This window comes from Saccopteryx leptura, chromosome 6 (assembly GCF_036850995.1).
Source record: "Saccopteryx leptura isolate mSacLep1 chromosome 6, mSacLep1_pri_phased_curated, whole genome shotgun sequence".
Classification (NCBI taxonomy): Eukaryota; Metazoa; Chordata; class Mammalia; order Chiroptera; family Emballonuridae; genus Saccopteryx; species Saccopteryx leptura.
This window is the reverse complement of record NC_089508.1, coordinates 168,778,968-168,799,699: the sequence shown is the minus strand read 5'-3', so window position 1 is coordinate 168,799,699 and position 20,732 is coordinate 168,778,968. Positions and strand designations below refer to the sequence as shown.

Below are 20,732 nucleotides of genomic sequence, written 5' to 3'. Positions count from 1 at the left end.
GGATAACAATACCTGATGTCCTGAGGTGAGTATGGGCATACCTCGTTTGATTAAACTTTGCTTTATTGAACTTCATAAATGTTTTTGTTTTGTTTTTGTTTTTTTTACAAATTGAAGGCAAAGCCCTCCCTACCAGCTAAAAGATGATGACTCATTTTATTGCAATTATCGCTTCATTGCGGTGGTCAGAAACCGAACCCGCAATTCTCCAAGGTCTTGCTCGTGTTTATGTGACAGTGTGTGTAATGTGCTCAGCACAGTGCCAGGTACCTAGTAGGCAGTAAATGCTTAGTAATGGTAGGCCGTATATTCAGGAATAGGAGCACTGTTGTCTATATGTCCTAAAACAAACTCATTACTTTGAAAAGACTGTTGTTTTGATTATCAAAGGAGAAATAAGTTAACATCCCAACCCTAATCATCTTTGATCCAGTATCTGCTCTGGCTGGTGGTGACGGATCTCTTAAATAATCAATATAAGCTCAAATAATAGTAAATTAAATCTTGTGAGAGCCTAAGCCAACGGCTTCCCTTTTCTGAATGTGAAATAAAGCATTAGGAAACTAAAATGCATTATCCACTCTATGCACCATCAATAGGATAATTTTAGTATATGTGCTGCCAAAGGGAGCACAATAGCATAGTTTTAAACAGTAATAACTTTGAGCTATTAAAAAATTAATGGTAACAGATTAATTATAAACCTCTTTCTATATTAGCGGTATGTTGGAACATCCTATTAAGGCTTAATTTTGTTGCTTTTCTAAAATCTTTGCATCTTTATTTTTAGTACTACTTTTTGTATTGCCTTATTATAGATTTTTATCATAGATTCTCCTAGATTATAATCTTATACCTCTGAACACGTCATGAGGAAAGGAACCCCTTCTAATCCGGGAAATGACCTGCTCCTATTTCTGAAATGTTCGAATTGCTTCAAAGTTGGTCTGTGTACCAGAGCAGTCTCATTTTTTATTCTCCTAGCCCTATGCTGTGAAGGCTTGTCTCAAAAACGTAGTATCCCATGCACAAAGCCCCTCTTTACATGAAGATTGCTCTCCTAACCATTGCAGCCTCCTGACAATGCCCTACGTGACCAGTCACAGTTGTTTTCAACTGTGGTGTAGATAAAAATCATCGGACGTGTTTGTTGCTCAGCTCTTGCTGGGTTCCTCCCGGAGTTTTTCATTTACAGAGGTCAGAGATGAAGCCTGCAAGTTTGGTTTTGCAGACATTGCTCAGGCTCTAGCCCAGACTACTCTCTAAAAGCCACTGCTCTCCCAAACTGGAAGGCTTCCCCCTTCTAGCTGAGGAGGCTGGAGCCCAACGAGGTTTTGTTGTGTTGGTTGTGTCACCTTATCAGCCTGGATGTTGACAGACCGGGAGCCACACCTCCCACAAGGAGACTCGAGGGGGGTCCAGGGAGTGTGTAATGCACCTGTATGTTACCAAAAGTTGAAGCATCACTACATCCTGAAGTCTGGATCTGAACCCCATGTTTGTCACAGGAGCCAAGAGAGAACTCAAGACAGAGACTAGTGGCACAATTATGAAGCATGAATTATCCAGATGAAAGCACCTATGGAAATAAAGGTATTATTACTCTTCATTTCTACCGTTCTTAATACAATAGCAATGTGAAAGTGTTGACTAGCTCCAAGTGTGTGCAAGCTGTTCCGTGGAACCCAAATCGATTCATTCACCTTTAAAATGGAAAGGCTAGAAAGGACGCATCGTTTGACTTGCTGTGTGCAGAACTAAGAACATGTTTTGATGAAACATGTTGGTACACAGCAATGACAAATTGTGAGTGGGTATAAAATGATGTGGAAAGAGAGAGAGGGTGAGGGGAGAGCAGACCTTGCTTTGTAGATACTAGAGAGCTATGTGAAATAAGTTAGTATAGATCTATTAACACAACTAACAAAGAAACAGGTTGGGAGTCAGGAGGAGAAGAAAGAGACCATGTAGATTTCTTACCTTGAGTACCATGAAGAATGAAGGGTCCTACTACATGAGTAATTTTGAATTAGAAAGCAGATCGAGAAATCTCTATGTAGGAAAAACAGTAACTTCTCACCTGTATGCAATGTTTGGAAGACTTTTCAGTAAAACTCTTAAGTGGTCCCACCTGATTTGGATAAAGCAACAAAGATTTCTGCTAGCTTTTCACAGTATTGTCTTGAAGCTGTGTGGTGAACTGCTTCACCTTTACATTTGGCTGTATTTGACGGCCCTGGAAAATAAAATGTAGTACCAAAGAACCACATGTTTTATTGAATGTGTAGAATCACCAGAGATTCTCCCTTGAGCTAGAGTTTGTAACAGTGGTAGATAATAACATGGAGACAGATCGAAGAGGAAGACATTCAGAAAAGAGCTCCCTGTAAGGAAAGGAATGGGGGAAGAAACATTTCTGCAGAAATATTTATCATAGGGAAATGAAACTCAAAAGGTGGTCAGAGACTTAAAGGTATAAGAAAACAAAAATCAGATGCATTTATGTAAATGTATATATGGATATATTCTCTCTTAGCCTATAAATTCGAATATGTCAGCCATTGGTGCCCCAAGGGAACTGTGCAACCTTAGCTTTATACGTGTATAGATTCTATATGGGTTCTATTTCTTAATGTGCATTTTTTCTATAAGACGACAAAAGAGCAGGGTTTTGGGGTTTTTTTAAAATAATACTTTGGGGTGTTTATGATGTGAGGTAGAGTTCAGCTCTCTCCTTGCTATGAAAAATTTTACACTTTTCTGTCTGACCTATTTTTTTAAAAAGTGGTATATCTGTTGTCATTCTAATGTAGCCTCCTTTTTATTCCTTCCAAGCAAGTAACATTTTTAAAGCATTGTAATGCGGTATCAGATGGCGGTCTGAGTTTTATCCGGTTTGCTCTCAGTAATGCTACTTTAATGGGGAGGGGACTAGATAGATTTGGGGTAGATTTCCCTGGAGTCGCCAACTTTTATGCCCTCTTTAACTCTTCTGAGAGGAGGAGAGATGGGAAGGATTGAAGTATTTATTTGGTCATGTTTTTCTGAACTGTCTTGTCTGACTCAAAGTTTTCCAAAGCACAGAGCCGCAAGTGAGAAAGAGATAATTGAGAGTCAGGATTTTAAGAGCTTGTGTGGGAAAGAATGCCAAGGATGAGTACCTGCTTTTCACCATGCCTCATCGGGGGCAAAAGTTTCTGAAAAAGCCTTTCAAAGTACAAAGAAGGTGTCCTATTCAAAATGCTAAGGCGCTAGGAATGATGCAAGCATTGCACATAGCTGTATGAATAAGTGTGAGGTCTAAAATGAATGAGTGAGTGCATGTTAACACAGTGGGTCACTTGAAGGCATTGTTTCCACACTTTACTTTTTTCAGAGATAGAATTCATTAGGATTTAGTTAACATTGCCTTGAGTTTTCAATGTGAGGTCAAGGTTATTTTGTAGCGCTATGAAATATGATGATCTCTGATTCCCCAAAGTGCTCCAGTGAGAAATAATACTTCCATATATGTTGCCATAGATTGGTATGAAAGGAGTCTGTCACCTGTCCTATTATTTATTTAGTATTTATTGAGCCTGGTGCCGTACCTGGTGTCTTTCATTAAGAAACACATGGCCTGTCAGGGAAGGGGAGCGGAACACAGAGCAGCAGGCAATTATAAGGTAGTGTGAGAAGTTCTGTGCTGGGGAAGGTGCAGGGACTGTGAGATAATGGAAGAGGGCGCAGAGGAGGGTTCAAGAAAGAGATGGCTAAGCTGAGACCCAGATGACGAGGAGGGTTCAGGCTAAGGAAAGAATGAAAAATGTCCCAGCTAGAGAAAATGGTACAGTCAGTAGATAATGACTTTGTCCAGCCTGAGTTATTTAGTAGTTAGGTGACTTCAGGAAAAAAGTCTATCTTGGAAATGTAATTTTCTCATTTTCCTGTGGGGATGTTGGGTAGTGGTAATGATGGTGGCAGAGATGGTGGCCATGGCGGGTGGTGGTGGTGCAGGAGAAGAAAGAGATAAACAATAGCAGTTAAGTTTTAATGAGTACATATTATGTGCCATGTTTAAATATACTAAGTACTTTCTGTACATTAATTATCATTAGAGTTTTACAATAACTTTATGTGGTAGGTGCCATTATTATCTCTGTTTTACAGATGAAAATAGTGAAGTTTAGACAGGCTAAGCAGCTTGCTCAAGGTTAACCTGCTAGTAAGTGGAAAAGCTGGGATTTGAAGACAGGGAGTTGACTCTGAGCCTGCATGTCCCACTGTTACTATGCCATTATTATTTTTTTGTATTTTTTTCTGAAGTGGGAAGCAGGGAGGCAAAGAGACAGACTCTGCATGCGCCCGACCAGGATCCACCTGGCATGCCCACCAGGGGGTGATACTCTGCCCTTCTGGGGCATTGCTCTGTTGCAACTAGAGCCATTCTAGTGCCTGAGGTGGAGACCATGGAGCCATCCTCAGCACCCAGGCCAACTTTGCTCTGATGGAGGCCTGGCTGCAGGAGGGGAAGAGAGAAAGAGAGAGAAAGGATAGGGGGAAGGGTGGAGAAGCAAATGGGTGCTTCTCCTGTGTACCCTGGCTGGGAATTGAACCCAGGACATCCACACACCAGGCCAATGCTCTACCACTGAGCCAATAGGCCAGGGCCATGCTATAATTAATCTAACTTTTTCATAGAGCTGTTATAAAGATAAGCAGGATAACTCATTTGCTAGAGCCTTTTAAACTGCACAGAACTCCTAACCATTACCATAGGCATTGAGCTCAGGCAGGAGTCACGTGCGCTGTAGCTAGCTAGGCTAAAAGTAAAAATGGTTCCAGCCATCTATGGGCTGCCATTGCTTGCCTCGTTAGCAACTCCTCTAATTCCGCAGCCTCAGCACATTAGTAGTTAAAAGTGGCATTCCCCGGGGGACTTTCTTTTTTTTTTTTTTTAAGCAACAGCACATTAGATGAGATGGACCATGGATTTGCTCCCAAATGGCAATTGCTATGTTAGAAAGTCCTCCAACATTTCTGAGATCGTTAATCTCTGCTAATCACTCCTTGCCCCTTGGTGACTGCTCAGCACAAAACAAAAGGGAGGTTTGGCAGCTATCCAATTTCTTTTCAAGAATCTTGTCTTTTAATATAAATAATCCAAAGCCTCAAATGGCCTTAAAATTCTGGACTACCCACTTGACCTGTCCATATCTATAATCTCTATCCTGCCTCCACTTATTTATTTTTTTTTACAGAATAGACTCTGTTCCTGTCACCTTGTTATTTCTGACAGTTGCCAGCATGCTCCTTGCATTTAAGGACACTACTTAGCCCATGTGTTGTGAATTTAGGACTGTCTTTGCTAGTTTCACACAAGCAGGTCCCTATGGCTGGCAGTGCATTGGCACCATGGGGAATAATTGAGACTGCTGGGAGAGAGGCAGTTGCATAATCTTTGGGCACAAAGAGCACGTCTCCCCTACAAAGGGAATGGCAGTTGGACAATAGGGAGATCTGCAATGAACCAGAGTAATGGATTCTTCTGCATCATAGTTCAATTCTGGAGCCTAATTGTTAGTTTATTTAAGACCTGATTAAGGGGAGGAGAGGGTTCCCTTTGGAGGCTTGATTGAGTTAGTGTGAAAGGCAAGACAGTGTAATTCAGATAAACTAGCGAAAGGCAAACAGTTTCATGTATTAATGGTCACTAATGACCTGTAATCAAGCTATGATTTGTTAGGTTAAAAATAAAAGTGTAATTAGTTTATTTGCTCAGGACTGTAAACAGAAGAATGTATCAATCTGTTGATTGTTCGCCAGGGGAAACGGTAGGATGGGAGCATCCATCTTAAGCAAGACGTGGCAGGCACCTCAAGGGTTGTCATTGTCAGTTCCTAAAATTCTCCTAGCTGCTTCTGTGTGTGCCTGTGACTTCACCTCTTTCCAGCTCTTTGAGCAACCCCTTGTGAGTTTCCAGTCCTCATCAAAAAAGGGATCAGGACCCTGGCCAGTTGGCTCAGTGGTAGAGCATCGGCCTGGTGTGCAGGAGTCCCGGGTTCGATTCCGACCAGTGCACACAGGAGAAGCGCCCATCTGCTTCTCCACCCCTCCCCCTCTCCTTCCTCTCTGTCTCTCTCTTCCCTTCCCGCAGCCGAGGCTCCATTGGAGCAAAGTTGGCCGGGCGCTGAGGATGGCTCTATGGCCTCTGCCTCAGGTGCTAGAATGGCTCTGGTTGCAGCAGAGCGACGCCCCAGATGGGCAGAGCATCGCCCCCTGGTGGGTGTGCCAGGTGGATCCCGGTTGGGCGCATCCGGGAGTCTGTCTGACTGCCTCCTCGTTTCCAGCTTCAGAAAAATACAAAAAGGGAAAATAAAGGGGGGGGGATCAGGAAGATACTATCCTTGATGCCCTTTCTCTGTGGCTTTTCCTCTTGATTGGCAAGCCATGTCGATTTTAATTTTTCTCTTCTCTCTCCACTCTGGTCTTATGCTTCAGCTGGCTAATTTTCTCCAAGTACTACCATTCATTTGGCAAATATTTAACACATAATTATTGAGGGCCACTTATACTCCTAACACTATCCTAGGCCTTAAAGTTTTTAAGGATTATCAAGCAAGTCCTTTTTATTTATTTATTTTTTCCGAGCAAGTCTTGACTCAGTCTTTGCAAAATGCATACTCTCGCTGTAGATTCCTTTAAGACGTTCTCTCCCACTAACTACTCCTTGCATCATTTATCACTAAAAACCAAGTAAAGAATCTTCTTGGCATGAAACAGATACTCTGTTGAGATATGCCTCTTTGAGTAAAGGCACTTTGATCCTTTGGGCTACATCAAACTTGGCAGCAGAGATTTTGAGGGATTATCGGGACTCCTTAGGAAAAATATACCTGTGTTTTGCCTAGTCTTTTATTTAATTTGAGGAAGTAAATACATATAAATCCTTATGAGAGAGCATGACATTAGAACATAAAATCCTTTAAGCCTTCATCAAGTGAAAATGCTGTGATCTCTTTGATATTGCGGAGCAATAATGCTACAGGTTATCCTGGCGGGGCACCCAGATCACGTACGCTCATGCTGAAACAATGCGCATGATCTCACTCCCATAGAACATGACTTCTTTCCTTCTCACTGCTATTCACACACTTCTGAAATTCACTATTCTGCAGTGGCTGTCAGTCTGTGTTAGCTGTCTCCTGGACTTGAAGGTAAACTCCTTGTATCTCATGCTCAGCATGCGCCCCAAGCTCTACTAGCGCCCAGCATGTAGTAATAAGCTCAGTAAATATTTGTTGAGTGAAATCCAGGCACAATGGTTAGAGCTCGAAAACCAGGAGTATAGTATTTGGAATATTGTAAAAAAGCAACTAACTTGATAACAGTCATCTTTATTTTATTTTATTTTTTTACTTTTTATTAAATTTATTGGGGTGACATTGGTTAACGAAAGCATATAGATTTCAGGTGTACATCTCTATAATACATCATCTGCATATTGTACTGTGCGCTCACCACCCCAAGTCAAGTCTCCTTCCATCACCATCGACCCCCTATCCCCCATCCCTCTCTTTTTCTCTCCCATCCCCCTTTCTCTCTGGTAATCAAACTACTATTGTTTGTTTATGTCTATGAGGGCTTTTCTTTTTTTTTGCTTAATCCTTTCACATTTTTTCACCCTGGTGCCCAACCCCCCTACACTTTGTCAGCTGTCATCTGTTCTCTGTATCTATGACTCCGTTTCTATTTTGCTTGTCAGTTTATTTTGTTCATTAGATTCCACATATAAGTGAAATTATATGGTACTTATCTTTCACTGATTGGCTTATTCACTTGACATAATGCTGTCCTGGTCAGTTCATGCCATCACAAAGGGTAGGATATTCTTTTTTATGGCTGAGTAGTATTCCATTGTGTATATATACCACAGCTTTTTTATCCACTCATCTACTAATGGACACTTGGGCTGCTTCCAAACTTTGGCTATTGTAAATAATGCTGGAGTGAACATAGGAGTGCACATAGTCTTTTCAATTAGTGTTTGGGTTTCTTTGGAGATATACCCAGAAGTGGAAACACTGCGTCATAAGGCAGTTCCATTTTAATTTTTGCAGTAACCCACACTATTCTACACAGTGGCTGCACCAATCTGTATTCCTACCAACAGTACACAAGGGTTTTCTTTTCTCCACATTCTTGCCAAAATTATGATTTATTCACGATAGCCATTCTGGCAGGTGTGAGGTGCTGTCTTATTGTGGTTTTAGTTTGCATTTCTCTAATGACTACTGACATTAAGCATCTTTTCATGTGTCAATTGGCCATCTGTATGAACTCTTTGGAGAAGTGTCTGTACAGGCCCTTTGCCCATTTTTTAATTGGATTAGTTTTTTTTTTTTTTGGTGTTGTGTGTTATAAGTTCTTTATAAATTTTGGATATTAACCCCGATAATAGTGATCTGAAGGATTAAGTCTAGTAGATGATCAGCACCATCACTGACTTTTTCTGAATAGTTTTTTTTCATATTTCCATCCATATAATATCTATTTCTATGCATTGATAAACCATATCATAAATGGGATCCCCTCTTTCTTTGGGAACTACTAATGCCTAACGGTGATATTTCTTATACTTAACAGTAAGGTGATCAGTCGAGTTTCTGGTGTGAAATGACAATCTTCACAACCAAAAAAACATTTCATATTCAGGAAAACCTTAACAATAGCGTGGGTGGGTGGTGCAGTTATTTTGCATTTATTTATTCATTAGATATTTACTGGGCACTTACTGTGTGCCAGGTGTGTGGTTAGGTGCCAGGAATGTGGAGTAACCAAGCTCTCAGGGGAAACACATTCATCAAAGAATATTAAAGATACATGTACAGTTGTAACTGTGGCAGGCACTATCAAGGCAGAGTTTGTGGTGATTGAGGTGGGTTTAATAAGAGAATTGAACTTGAAAAGCTTCCCTGGTAAAGGGGTGATGGGGCTAACTCACGAAGCCCTGGTAAGAGGTGAGGGAAGGTTGACCCAGGCAGAGAGGAATGTGTGTACAGGGGCCCTGTAGGATTAGCGGCAGGGAGTGTGTGTGTTCAGAGAAGTAGAAGGTGACTTTTGTGACCTGAGTTCCCATGGGCAGGGTATGAGTCAGAAGCCACACATTGCAAAGCCCGGAGGCTATATGAGACCCTTATTGCTTTGTGTTGGAAGAGTAAAGGGAGACTGTTAAAATGTTTCAATGAGGGAGAAGATGGGGCGTAGCCACCCAACCTTGTTTCCTAAAAAGATCCTTCCGGCTGCAGTGTGAAAAGCAGACTGGAAAGGGTCCAGAATAGATTTAAGGAAACAAGTGATTTGTTCCTAGAAAACTGACAGAGCCGACATAACATATGCCCATGTGAGGCAGTCCCTGGATAAAGCAGGGACCCTTCCCAGAGATTCAAGATGAGCTGCTCCGTGTATAATAGAGACCTCTCCAAACTCCCTCTGTGTCATGCACACACACTTCCCCAGACATAAATTAGCATCTTTAATGCAGAGTGTCACGTGCGAGCCAGGTTCCCCTTCCAGCCAATGTGTCACTTTAGCACCTTTCTCTGTGTGCCTTACCCTTTGCCTTCAAAGGCAGCTCTGAGGTCTCATTTTCCTCCCCCGAAGTGTGAGATTGGTTTTCTGCTGTGCTGTTAAGAGTGATTCCCCCACTTAAAGTCTAATCTGCTGTGGCTTTGCGCCCGTTTGTCGGGAACTTCGAGAATATATTAAGACGTCGTACAGGGTGGAAGCTCTGTTGTGACAATGATTATGCCTATTATCTGTTTTAATAAATGTAAATTGCTGGGGAGACACAAGCCATTTGATGCCACTAGAATCCTTTGCAGGGAAGCCTGGATCCTTTCTGCGTGGCTTAGATGTGTCACTGTCACTTGCCCTTCACAGAGCTGAATAAACACACTTAAATCAGGCCTTGGTTAGGACATCCTCTTGTACTGTTGTCCTAATGAACTGTTGGGATTTTAGTCTTTGAGATCCATATTTGGTAACATTTGCACATTTTTCTGTAGTCCCCTTCCATCATTGAAATTATTGGGAACACACAATAGTCAGTCAAGATGTGTGTTTTATGTGCCAAGCACTAACATTGGGATACAACAGCGAGTAAGTCAATAATCTTGCCTTTTTTTAGAAGTTGACAGTCATTTCTCACTATCTGAGTGAGAATTTTAAAATACAAGTTCTTAGACATTTTGGATGGCAGGAGTCAGGAGGCCTCGTGAAGCCCTTTGGAAATTTGATAAAAAACTAAGCCTCCTTTCCAAGGGGGAGAAATGCTAAGAAAGCCATAAATATACAGTGGGATCTACAGTTCCAGAGAGATCATATGTTTCCTTGAAGTTCATCCCTCAGTGGCTGATCAAGCATTTCTAATCAAAAGTTAAGGTGGACAGATGTGCACAGCATAACTGAGGCGTGAATAAGCGGTGCTTTAATGGGCGGACGTTGTGCACCGTGCCAAGCGTGCAGTGTGGTGGCTCTGGCTTCAGAAGGAGGTGGGTAGGGCATATGGATGAAGTCCAGTTTCAGAGGGCTCACCTCTGAAGCTTGTCCAGTCCAAATCGGTTTAGAATTTTAAAAGCTTTCTAACATCAAGCCTCTTTATTACTAGACTGATCTGATTTTATTTCTGGCTAGTAGGAGAGGCAGCACCAGCTGTCTGCATTGTGATTGCCTCTTGTCCATTGGGAAGTTTGGGGGATTCTCACAATTAAGAAAATATGAAAAGTGCATTTAACCTGGGTTTTTTTCCTTCTTTCCTTCTTTCCTCCCTCCCTCCCTCCCTTTCTTCCTACCTACCTACCTAATAGCTCCTTTAAAAATGCTACAGAAATATCTGAGCCAATTATCTCTTTTACCCAGGAGTAGTTAGTGCTGCCTTTTGGATGAGATTGAATGCAGGTAGAATTTGTACCAGTAAATAATTAAGGAATTGAGAGAGAATTGTATGCATTCAAAAAGAGCAGGCATTGCTCTGGCCTGTTGGCTCAGCAGTAGAGCATCAGCCCGGTGTGTAGAAGTCCTGGGTTCAATTCCCGGCCAGGGCACATAGGAAAGGTACCCATCTACTTCTCCACCCTTCCCCCCTCTTCTTTCTATCTCTCTCTTCCCCTCCTGCAGCCAAGGCTCCATTGGAGCAAAGTTGGCCCAGGCACTGAGGATGGCTCCATGGCCTTGGCCTCAGGCACTAGAATGGCTCCAGTTGTAATGGAGCAACACTCCAGATTGGCAGAACATCGTTCCCTAGTGGGCTTGTTGTGTGGATCCTGGTCAGACGCATGCAGGAGTCTGTCTTCCTCCCCACTTCTCACTTGAGAAAAATACAAAAATAAAAATAGAATAAAAAAGAAAGAGCAGGCATTATTACAGCTAGCTTCTTCTTTGAGTTTTGGTGCAATTGACCTTTAAGTAGAAGGAGACACAAAGATCTGGAATAGTCCTCCCTAACTTTCAAAAGCCTTATCTCAAACCCACTTCCCCTGCCCACCCTGAAAAACCTCCTTGACAACGTCATCTTTTCTGAATCCCTGTATTGGAGACTTTAGTTCATAACTTAACACTTATACAATGGCATATTGGCCACTATTATATAACACACGTTTGTCTTGTTTCTTCTTCTGGTTGTGGTCTTCCTGAGGTCAGAGATTACATCTCCCCCACTAGAGAGTAAGCACCAGCAATCAGGTCAGGGATATATTTGTTTCTTTATTATTAATCCCTTTACAATGTCTCATACATTACAGGCAATCAACAGATAATTCTATATGAGTGGTTCTAATGTTTCAGCATCATTTATAGCTCTGATTGTTATGTTACATATACCATACCTACTGGTAATTGACAGGAAGATCAATTTATATTTGTTTTGCATTAAACCAAGTTAGAATCAAAGTAGAACTATTTGAGGTGGTGGTATCTGAAACCGAGTTTTAGTATCTGGTGTCAGAGTTGGTGAAAACTTGGGGTTTGGGGGAGTGTCTAGATTTATGGAGCCATCTGTTGGTTTTATTTTTAGTTATGCTCTAAAGCTGTACTTTTAAATCACAAGCTTAACTCAAAGGAGAGATTAATTTGGCTATTCTGAAGACCAAAGAATCTGTTTGTTAAGCAGTGACTATGGGCTAGGCATGTTTAGTTTCATGTGATATCTCATTTAATTGTCCTAAGAGTCCTGCAAAGAGTAATGCATAGTCTTCTTTTAGATATAGTAAAAGAAAAACAGATTCAGAGAGGTACCTAAAGTTAGTTTGCCTCTGTGAGGGCAAAGTGCCTGTCAGGTCAATATTGGCTGAATTAAGCTTTATCCAAGCCTACTCAATCAGGCAGCAATTGATCGAGGCTGAGTTTGAACCTGAAGTTGTTGGTATTCGACAGCCACCCTCTTCCCACTGCTGCCTCTCCTCTAAACAGAATCCATGTAGAAAAGAAACAGTATGAACATGATCGGCTCCTCGTTTTAGCTCTTTGTGCTTTCAGTTCAGGCTATATTAGACTCCAGTTTTCAGCATTTGGCCCCAAACATCATTTTCCTCCGTCTGTACTATTTGCCCAAAGATGACGCTAAAGATAAACTTGACTTCCTGGCAACAACTCAGAACAATTGTGTTAGAACACGCTCTTCCTGCTACCCCAAGGAAGCAAAAACAAACATTTGGAAAGAAGGGTAGATAAAGTAGCAGAAATGGCAACACTATTTGTATTTTATTTTCTTTCCTCATCTCCCCTCGCCCCCCCCCCCCACTAAGGTTGGGGTGTGGCTAGTGGCTGTCCAAAGACAGCAAAAAACTCAGCAAGTCAAAACTTTATCCTATTTTATTATTCTGGTTTGCAGACATTTTTAAAATTAAAGTTGGCATACAACATTATATTAGTTTCAGGTGTACAATAGCAATTCAACATAAATACACCTTACGATATTATCACTCCACGAAGTTCAGTACAAACACAACAAAAGCAGGCTCATAGAAACAGGGCAGACGGATGCAGCCTCTCCAAGTTACCCACGGCCATTTAATGTCATCAGCAGATTTAATGCCTTTTGCCTAAGCTACAGTAAAAATGAAAAGATATTAAGTTTTATAGGGACAAGCTCTATTTACACTTACCTCCTGGCCGACACACATACATGACTTTTAATTTTTTAAAAACTTGGATCTGCATTTTAGGAATCAATTTGAATCTATGATTTTTGGGGGGAGATAGTACAAAAGTAATGTTTGCTTTTCTGCCACCCTTACCAGCATCAAAGTGATGAGGCAACACTCTGAAGAAGAGTATTTATAGAGCATGATTAGGGCCAGCTCCTTATTTGAGGTTCTAGGGAGGGAAACTGGATGTCAGTATGCAGAGTGATCATCTGGTTTTCAGTCTATCAAACAGGAGAAGGGATGGTCTCGGGCTACTGTTTTCACAGGGAGGGTGCATTCCCATCTTTCAGAAACGTTGAACAGGGTAGAATGAAGATTGGGCTGAACCACTAATGCCTCTTCTGAGAGTTTCTGTGATTCTCACTTCTTAAAATGGCCTTTGCCTTTGGAAACTAGCAATCTGTTTTTTGTTTCTTATTTCAAATAAACTATGTAAGGAGAGACAGAATGGGGGCCCAAGGGGAGATGTATGATGAGTTATCAGTATAATTAAGACTTACTAAACAATGTCCAGTCATAAATATGTTACTGTATATCACACACACACACACACACACACACACACACACACACACGGATGGGCAGAGGGCAGACTCTTCACATACCCTGGGGCCTGGTCCCACACCCACCTTAACTCTCTGCGGCTCACCCTTGGGTCTAATCCACCCTCACCCCTTCATCTGTACGTTCTCCCTCCTGTTCTGTCTGCACCCCCTCGGCCCCTCCCTTCTTCCTGGCTCTAGGATCTTGAAAAATCACTTCACTACCCTGGGCCTTAGCTTCCTCTGCTCTAAAACAGAGCTATTAGTGGCTCCTACAATTTCATTGTAAGTGTTAGAGAAGAATATATGTAAAATACCAACACAGAGTCTGGCAAAGGGTGGGTGGCTATTCTTATTTTTCTCCTGTATATTTATTAAAAGATAAAGACTGTAACACCAAGATGGGTGTATGCTCGGCTCACTTTTTAAGGACATGAACACAGAAACTTCTCAGCAGGGGTTCATAAAATACTGAGAAAGACATTCTCTGGCTGCAGGATGGGACAGGGTCCTAGGGACCAAACATACCCCAGAAATCAGTTCAGGAATCCAAATCGCTTGTAACTCAACTTCTCACATGCAATTTTTCTCTATCCTGGGAGTAGTTGTTCCCTCTTTCAAACTTCTTGGAAGTGTGCTATCCAATCGGTCACCACACGCATGGCTGCTGTGCCCTCAAAGCAGGCAGGTCCCATTCATTTGAGATGTATTGTAAGTGTAAAATACACACCAGATTTCAAAAACATAGTACAAAAAATTTCTACATCTCTCATTAATAATATTTTATATTGATTACATGTAAAATGATATTTTGGATACTTTGGGTCAAATAAAATGTAAAATAAGTAAAAGATAAAATTGATAAAAGCTCATATTAATTTCATCTTTTTAAACTTTTAAATGTGACTCCTAGAAAACTTTAAACTACATATGGAGCTCACATTTTATTTCCACTGGATGGTGCTGTCCTTGTACCTCACTGTGCCCCTGATCACCTCATCATTTTCTTCTCCCTTCCCCCATGTGACTCAACATATTATATTTGTTGTATGAACTATATTTGCTTCTAAGTTATAAACTCCTCCAAGATACTATTTGCCATTATTATTGACACGATTTGTTGCCATGGCACATAACACCAAGTCTTCAATACATATTTGTTTGATGGATGGATGGATGGATGGATGGATGGGTGGATGGGTAGTTAGAGAGATGATAGGTGGATGATGGAGTGAATGGACAGGAGCTGTATTCCGAGGCTTTGTAAATGTCAGAAGAACATGGCCTGCTAATATCTCTGAGGGAGAAGGCAAGTTCAATGACTGCAATTTGTCAAAAAGTCGATTTCACCAATTCCATAATAGAGGCTAAAGAATATGTCCTAACAGTACACCTGTGTCTGCAGCTAGCTCTGTGGCCTTTGGCAATGACTTATCTCAGAGTTCCATGAATGTTTGGATTTTGCAAATGACAGAGACCTATCACTTATTAGGCAAAGCCATAGAACCTCCGAGGCATATGCCTCCCTGCAAAGTATGAGTACAGAAATGAGAGAGTAGTAGTCTCTGAAGGATTCATCTCAGGATAGCAGGCAAACAGTGCCCTTCTGGGAGCTGAGCGTGGTCAGCTCAACCTTACGAGATAGAAGTGAAATGCAGGATCTGGGAGCGTCCTTTCTTATTCTGACTCAGCACCTTTAAACAAAGGACTCAGAAAATAACGCAATTCTTGCCATGGATCCTGATCCTGTAATCGTGACAAAATAAGCTATTTGCCAGGGCATCATTGTCATATCCTTTTGGAAGGGACTTTGTTATCACATTAGCCAGACTCGTTTCCCAGAGAAGAGCCTGGAGAAGTGTGGAGAAGTGTGTGGTGAGCCACAACCAAAGCAGACATTGTAAGTGGTGTCACAGGAGTTCATGCTTCATCTGGGCCAGGGCTATGTGTGTGGTGAGCATGGGGAGTGAGTGAGAATTTTTTCATCTATTTGCAAATTTAACAAGCTGTGTATTGACCCCAGTGTGTTTGTTGGCAGCTAAATGGGCAGAGGGTAGGGGGCAGAATTACTTATAGACTTGATGGTGAATGTTCTGTTATAATTGGGCAGGATAATAATGATAAGAAAAATAATAGTTACTGAGGGTTTATAATGTGAGTAGTAATATGAATTATTGCATTTATACATCACAAACAACTCAGGGAGGTTGGTGGTATGAGCATCATTTTCTTACCCAGGCGTAGGAAGGTTTGTAACTTACCTAAAGTCACACAGCTTACAACTGGTAGAGCTGGGACTTCAACCAGATCATTAGGTTATAATGAACATAATATACAGGATATCTTTGATGGGAAATTAGCATCTTTTTTTCTTACAATAGAGCAGTTTCTGGTTAACAGGAAAAGGAGGGAAGGCTCCGGTCGGGTGGTTCAGTGGATGGAGCGTCATCCCCTCCCTGCTCAGAAGTCATGTGTTCCACCCCCACCCCCAATCAAGGCACCTATGAGAAGGAATCAATGAGTGAACAGCTAAATGGAAGTTGATGCTTCTCTCTCTGACCCTCTCTCCCCATCTCCCCCTCATTCCTTCTCTCTCTCTCTCTCTCTCAAATAAAATAAAAAAAGAATACGAGAGAGAGAGAGGACAAGACATTCTGCCAGCCTCACTCACAAATGATGAATGCTTTACTGGTTATCAGTACCATGGAGCCCGAGCTGCAAAGGGAGCATGGGATGGTGGAGATGCATAGGACTGGCACTGGGACCCAAACCTGCCCAGGCTCTGCCAGCTTACACCCTTTTCTTGACCACCTTTCCTCCATCTATAAACTGAGAGCTGGAAGACACTGAGTTCTAAGCTTTTGTGCAGTGTTCTAGTTCTCTAGCTCTTCAAAACTTAAGGAAAAGGAGGGGCACAAGCAGTAGACATTGCACCCCTGGTTTAGTATGGACAGTTGACAAACCAAAGAAGCACATTGTCCCTGGAAATGAACCTGCCTCGTGAGGGTGGGGCCTAGGGTCGCTCATTTGCTGGTAGGGACTTGATTTTAGCTTGTAAACTGGCAGCCTGGGAACTCAGTCTCTGAACTTCTGTTTGTCTTGCCACATTTCGCATTCTCCTTAAGTTTCTTGCTATGTTCCTGAAGGTGCATTTTGTTATTATTCTCTCACCAAATATAACATATAAAAAATAAGACACTAAATTGAATTTTTTTTAGTCATTAAATTATTTTTTCTGCCAAAGTATCAGTACAAAAGGGCAAATAGATTCTTCCAGAATTTTTCAGAACATTCATTATCCTGATCTGTGAAATCCAGTTTGGGATCACTCATTAAAGAATTTGACCTTTCCAAAAAAACCCTTATGGTTTATGAATTTTTATATTTAAAGTGCGGTCAGAACTACAACACCAATTAGAGGGCTGAGCCTTGATAATGAATGGAACCAGAATAATGAGGATGTTAGGTGAGTTGACACAAGTGAAATGTTTATAGCTAAGTCAAAACAAAAATGGTTTGAAATACTTAATGGACCAAGATGTGTAAAAGAATAGTAAGACGTTGGGCTCTTGATCCTGATAGACTAATTCTAAATTCTTATTCTGCCACTGATTAGTTATAACCTTAGTCCATTCGCCTACCCTAACCAAATGTCAGCATTCTCATCCATATGAAGCATGAATAATAATAATGGGACTTACCTCCACATAGAGTTATTATGAGAATGAAATGGATTATGTATGTCAAGCACCCAAGACCTTGCCTAGCTCATTCATGCCCCCAATAAATGTTAGCTATTTCTATTATTAGAAGACAAGTAATTAACCATGTATAACAAGTATCCTTTTAAAAATTCTAGATATCGTAAATTCTATTTTACCAAGGAGATCATTAGGCGGTAGATTAACATAGCAGAGATGTTTAAAGACCATTTCACCAGGTCTGTTTTAAAGTCACATTAGCTAAAACCCTGGCTGTGTATAAAAATGGTGGTCATTTCTTAATTTTAAAGAAATCAACTTATCCATGTAATGAATCATCTCTAATTTCTTTGCAGTATTGTGTGAATATAAATACAGTTCTGCACATTGAATCATTTTTCGTTCTTTGGATGTTAACTATTGATTGTTAGGAGGCCAGGGGATCAATATTAATAAATGTTTGACGTTGTCAGCTGTGCTGCTGCGGAGTGGGGAGGAGATTGGAAAGGAGAGAGAGACAGGCAGATGGGACACACACACACACACACACACACATACACAGAACTTGTGAATTTATTACTTCCTGTTCATCAGAGCTTAATATGAAAATGCCTGGGAGAGTGGAGAAACTGTTTCAACCTGTCATTCCCACAGTAAGTGAGGTGTCAAGATTTCATAAGTATTGAATGCCCTGAAGTTAGATACTACTTTGTCACACTGAAGGCAGAGTCGAGGTGGAAAATACCGGGTTTCCATTGCCAGTGTTCAGAAGGGGAATTTGGGATGACCGCCCAGACAGGTTTCATTCCAAAGTAGCCTACGAACTTTGGTTCCTTCAATCCTAGCATGCACTCTTGCTGCGCCTACTAAATGGCTTAAAGATGAGCATGAGATTACTAGCTAGTTAGTAAACATTCCACGAGAGGGAAAGTAGCACCAGTCTCTCTGCCGCTTATGAAAGCAGATAGATAAAAAGCGCTTTCCAGATTGTGCTCACTCAAAGGCCCACGTGCTGCCCATACATGCAAGGTGTGTTGTTGCAGATGAGCTTGATATATTAGCCTTGAAAGCATTTTAAAGGGATGAGCTAATGTGGAAATTTCAGGGACGATAATGGCAGAAACAAAGTAAGGCTCAAAAGCAGCCTGTGGAGTATCTGGCAGTGTTTGAAGTAGTTGGCTCTCTGATATTAACAAAAGTGTGACAATGAGGATGAATGTGCCCCCCCCCCATCTAGTTTGCAGAGAGCATGTGGGGCATAGACTTCAACTGCTTTGTGAAATGATGGTACAGTAGCAAGTCACCTGATGACCTTGGAGACAATAAATAGTAAAGTTAATATACAGAAGGTATCATTGGTCAATTATAATACATATGTGCTACATGCAGCTTGGCTAACCAAGCTGAAAGAAGAATGAGCTGGTAATGTTTAAGGTTCCGGCACTGTGGTTGTTATATTTCAGTGTCACTCAGCCTTATTGAGTGGATATGATTATGACGATGAAATCATCATAGCTAACTTGCATATGGAAGTTAGCCTGTTTCCGATCGTGTGTTAAGCATCTGACATAAGTTATCTAATTTAGTTTTTACATTCCTACAATGTAAATATAATTCACTCTATTTTTTTTTTTTTTTCTGAAGCTGGAAACGGGGAGAGACAGTCAGACAGACTCCCGCATGCGCCTGACCGGGATCCACCCGGCACGCCCACCAGGGGCAACGCTCTGCCCACCAGGGGGCGATGCTCTGCCCCTCTGGGGCGTCGCTCTGCTGCGACCAGAGCCACTCTAGCACCTGGGGCCACTCTAGCGCCTGGGGCAGAGGCCAAGGAACCATCCCCAGCGCCCGGGCCATCTTTGCTCCAATGGAGCCTCGCTGCGGGAGGGGAAGAGAGAGACAGAGAGGAAGGAGGGGGGGGTGGAGAAGCAAATAGGCGCTTCTCCTATGTGCCCTGGCCAGGAATCGAACCCTGGTCCCCCGCACGCCAGGCCGACGCTCTACCGCTGAGCCAACTGGCCAGGGCCCACTCTATTTTTTAAGGTGAGTAAACAAAGAACTATTGGTCAAAATCTCCCATCCAGTATTCAACCCAGGTCTTCCTTTTAAAAGTACTGTGCATGTAAAAGTAATAAAAATAAAATATAAAATAATTTTTCAAAAAAGAGGACAAAGAAGGAGAATGTCTATTGTGTCTTTACTATACTAGGCACTGGCCTATATATTTTGCATAGACTATCATATATCCCGCACCATTGTACTCTACTGATTTTAATAATGAGAATATAGAGGCTTTAGTCAGTTAAGAACTTGCCCAGTTTTATGCAACTGGCAAGATGCAGACAAAGGCTGTGGGATCAGACCAGTATGAGTCTAGAACCTAAACTGTTAACTGATTTGCCTATAACAACATAGATTATCATAATGTTAAGATAGTTACATGAATAAATGGGGTTTCATAGGGTAGACCCTCCCTGGGTTCTTTTTATAGTCTAAGACAGGGGTAGTCAACTTTTTTATACCTACCGCCTACTTTTGTATCTCTGTTAGTAGTAAAATTTTCTAACTGCCCACCGGTTCCACAGTAATGGTGATTTATAAAGTAGGGAAATAACTTTACTTTATAAAATTTATAAAGCAGAGTTACAGCAAGTTAAACATATAATAATAATCACTTACCAAGTATTTTATGTCGGATTTTCTCTAAGTTTGGCAGAATAAATCTTTATAAAACAACTGACTATATTTAAGTCTATCTTTTTATTTATATATACTTTGGTTGCTCCGCTATCGCCCACCGTGAAAGCTGGAATGCCCACTAGTGGGCGGTAGGGACCAGCTTGACTACCACTGGTCTAAGACATCCCAGATTTTTGTACCCATCTGTTTGAACCTGTCACCTTTTGCCTCTTTTGTACAGGTTGGTGGTGTTTATTTCTAGGACTCAGTATGGTTTCCCTGTGAAATAGGTCACAGGTACTTAACACACTGCCCCCAGTTGGCCTGGAATTTCCTTTCCATGTGGCAACGGAGTTCCCATGGCAGCCCCTGTGTCCCGGCTAAGTCTCTAGTTCTCCTTTAGCTGTGCTTGGCATCACGAGAACAATGTGATTCTACTCATGTTGCAGACCAGGCAGGAAGATATGCTGATCGCTTGTCTTTTTAAATACTGTTATCCATCACAGACAAGCATTCCCATTAATACAGTGTGTCCGTAAAGTCATGGTGCACTTTTGACCGGTCACAGGAAAGCAATAAAAGATGATAGAAATGTGAAATCTGCACCAAATAAAAGGAAAGCTCTC

General features: G+C 41.5%; 1 protein-coding gene across 6 annotated transcripts in view; it reads left to right on the top strand.

Annotated features, from left to right (window-relative positions):
- PPP2R2B (protein phosphatase 2 regulatory subunit Bbeta) overlaps positions 1–20,732 on the top strand; it is a 443,356-nt gene that overhangs the window by 189,954 nt on the left and 232,670 nt on the right. The window contains exon 2 of one of the 6 annotated variants that reach the window (XM_066342767.1): positions 1,509–1,593. The exons of the other annotated variants lie outside the window; for them this stretch is intronic. Coding sequence (XP_066198864.1) covers positions 1,557–1,593 — 37 coding nt within the window. The 5' untranslated portion in view covers positions 1,509–1,556. The remainder of the gene's footprint in view (positions 1–1,508; positions 1,594–20,732) is intronic. 6 annotated transcript variants of the gene reach the window in all.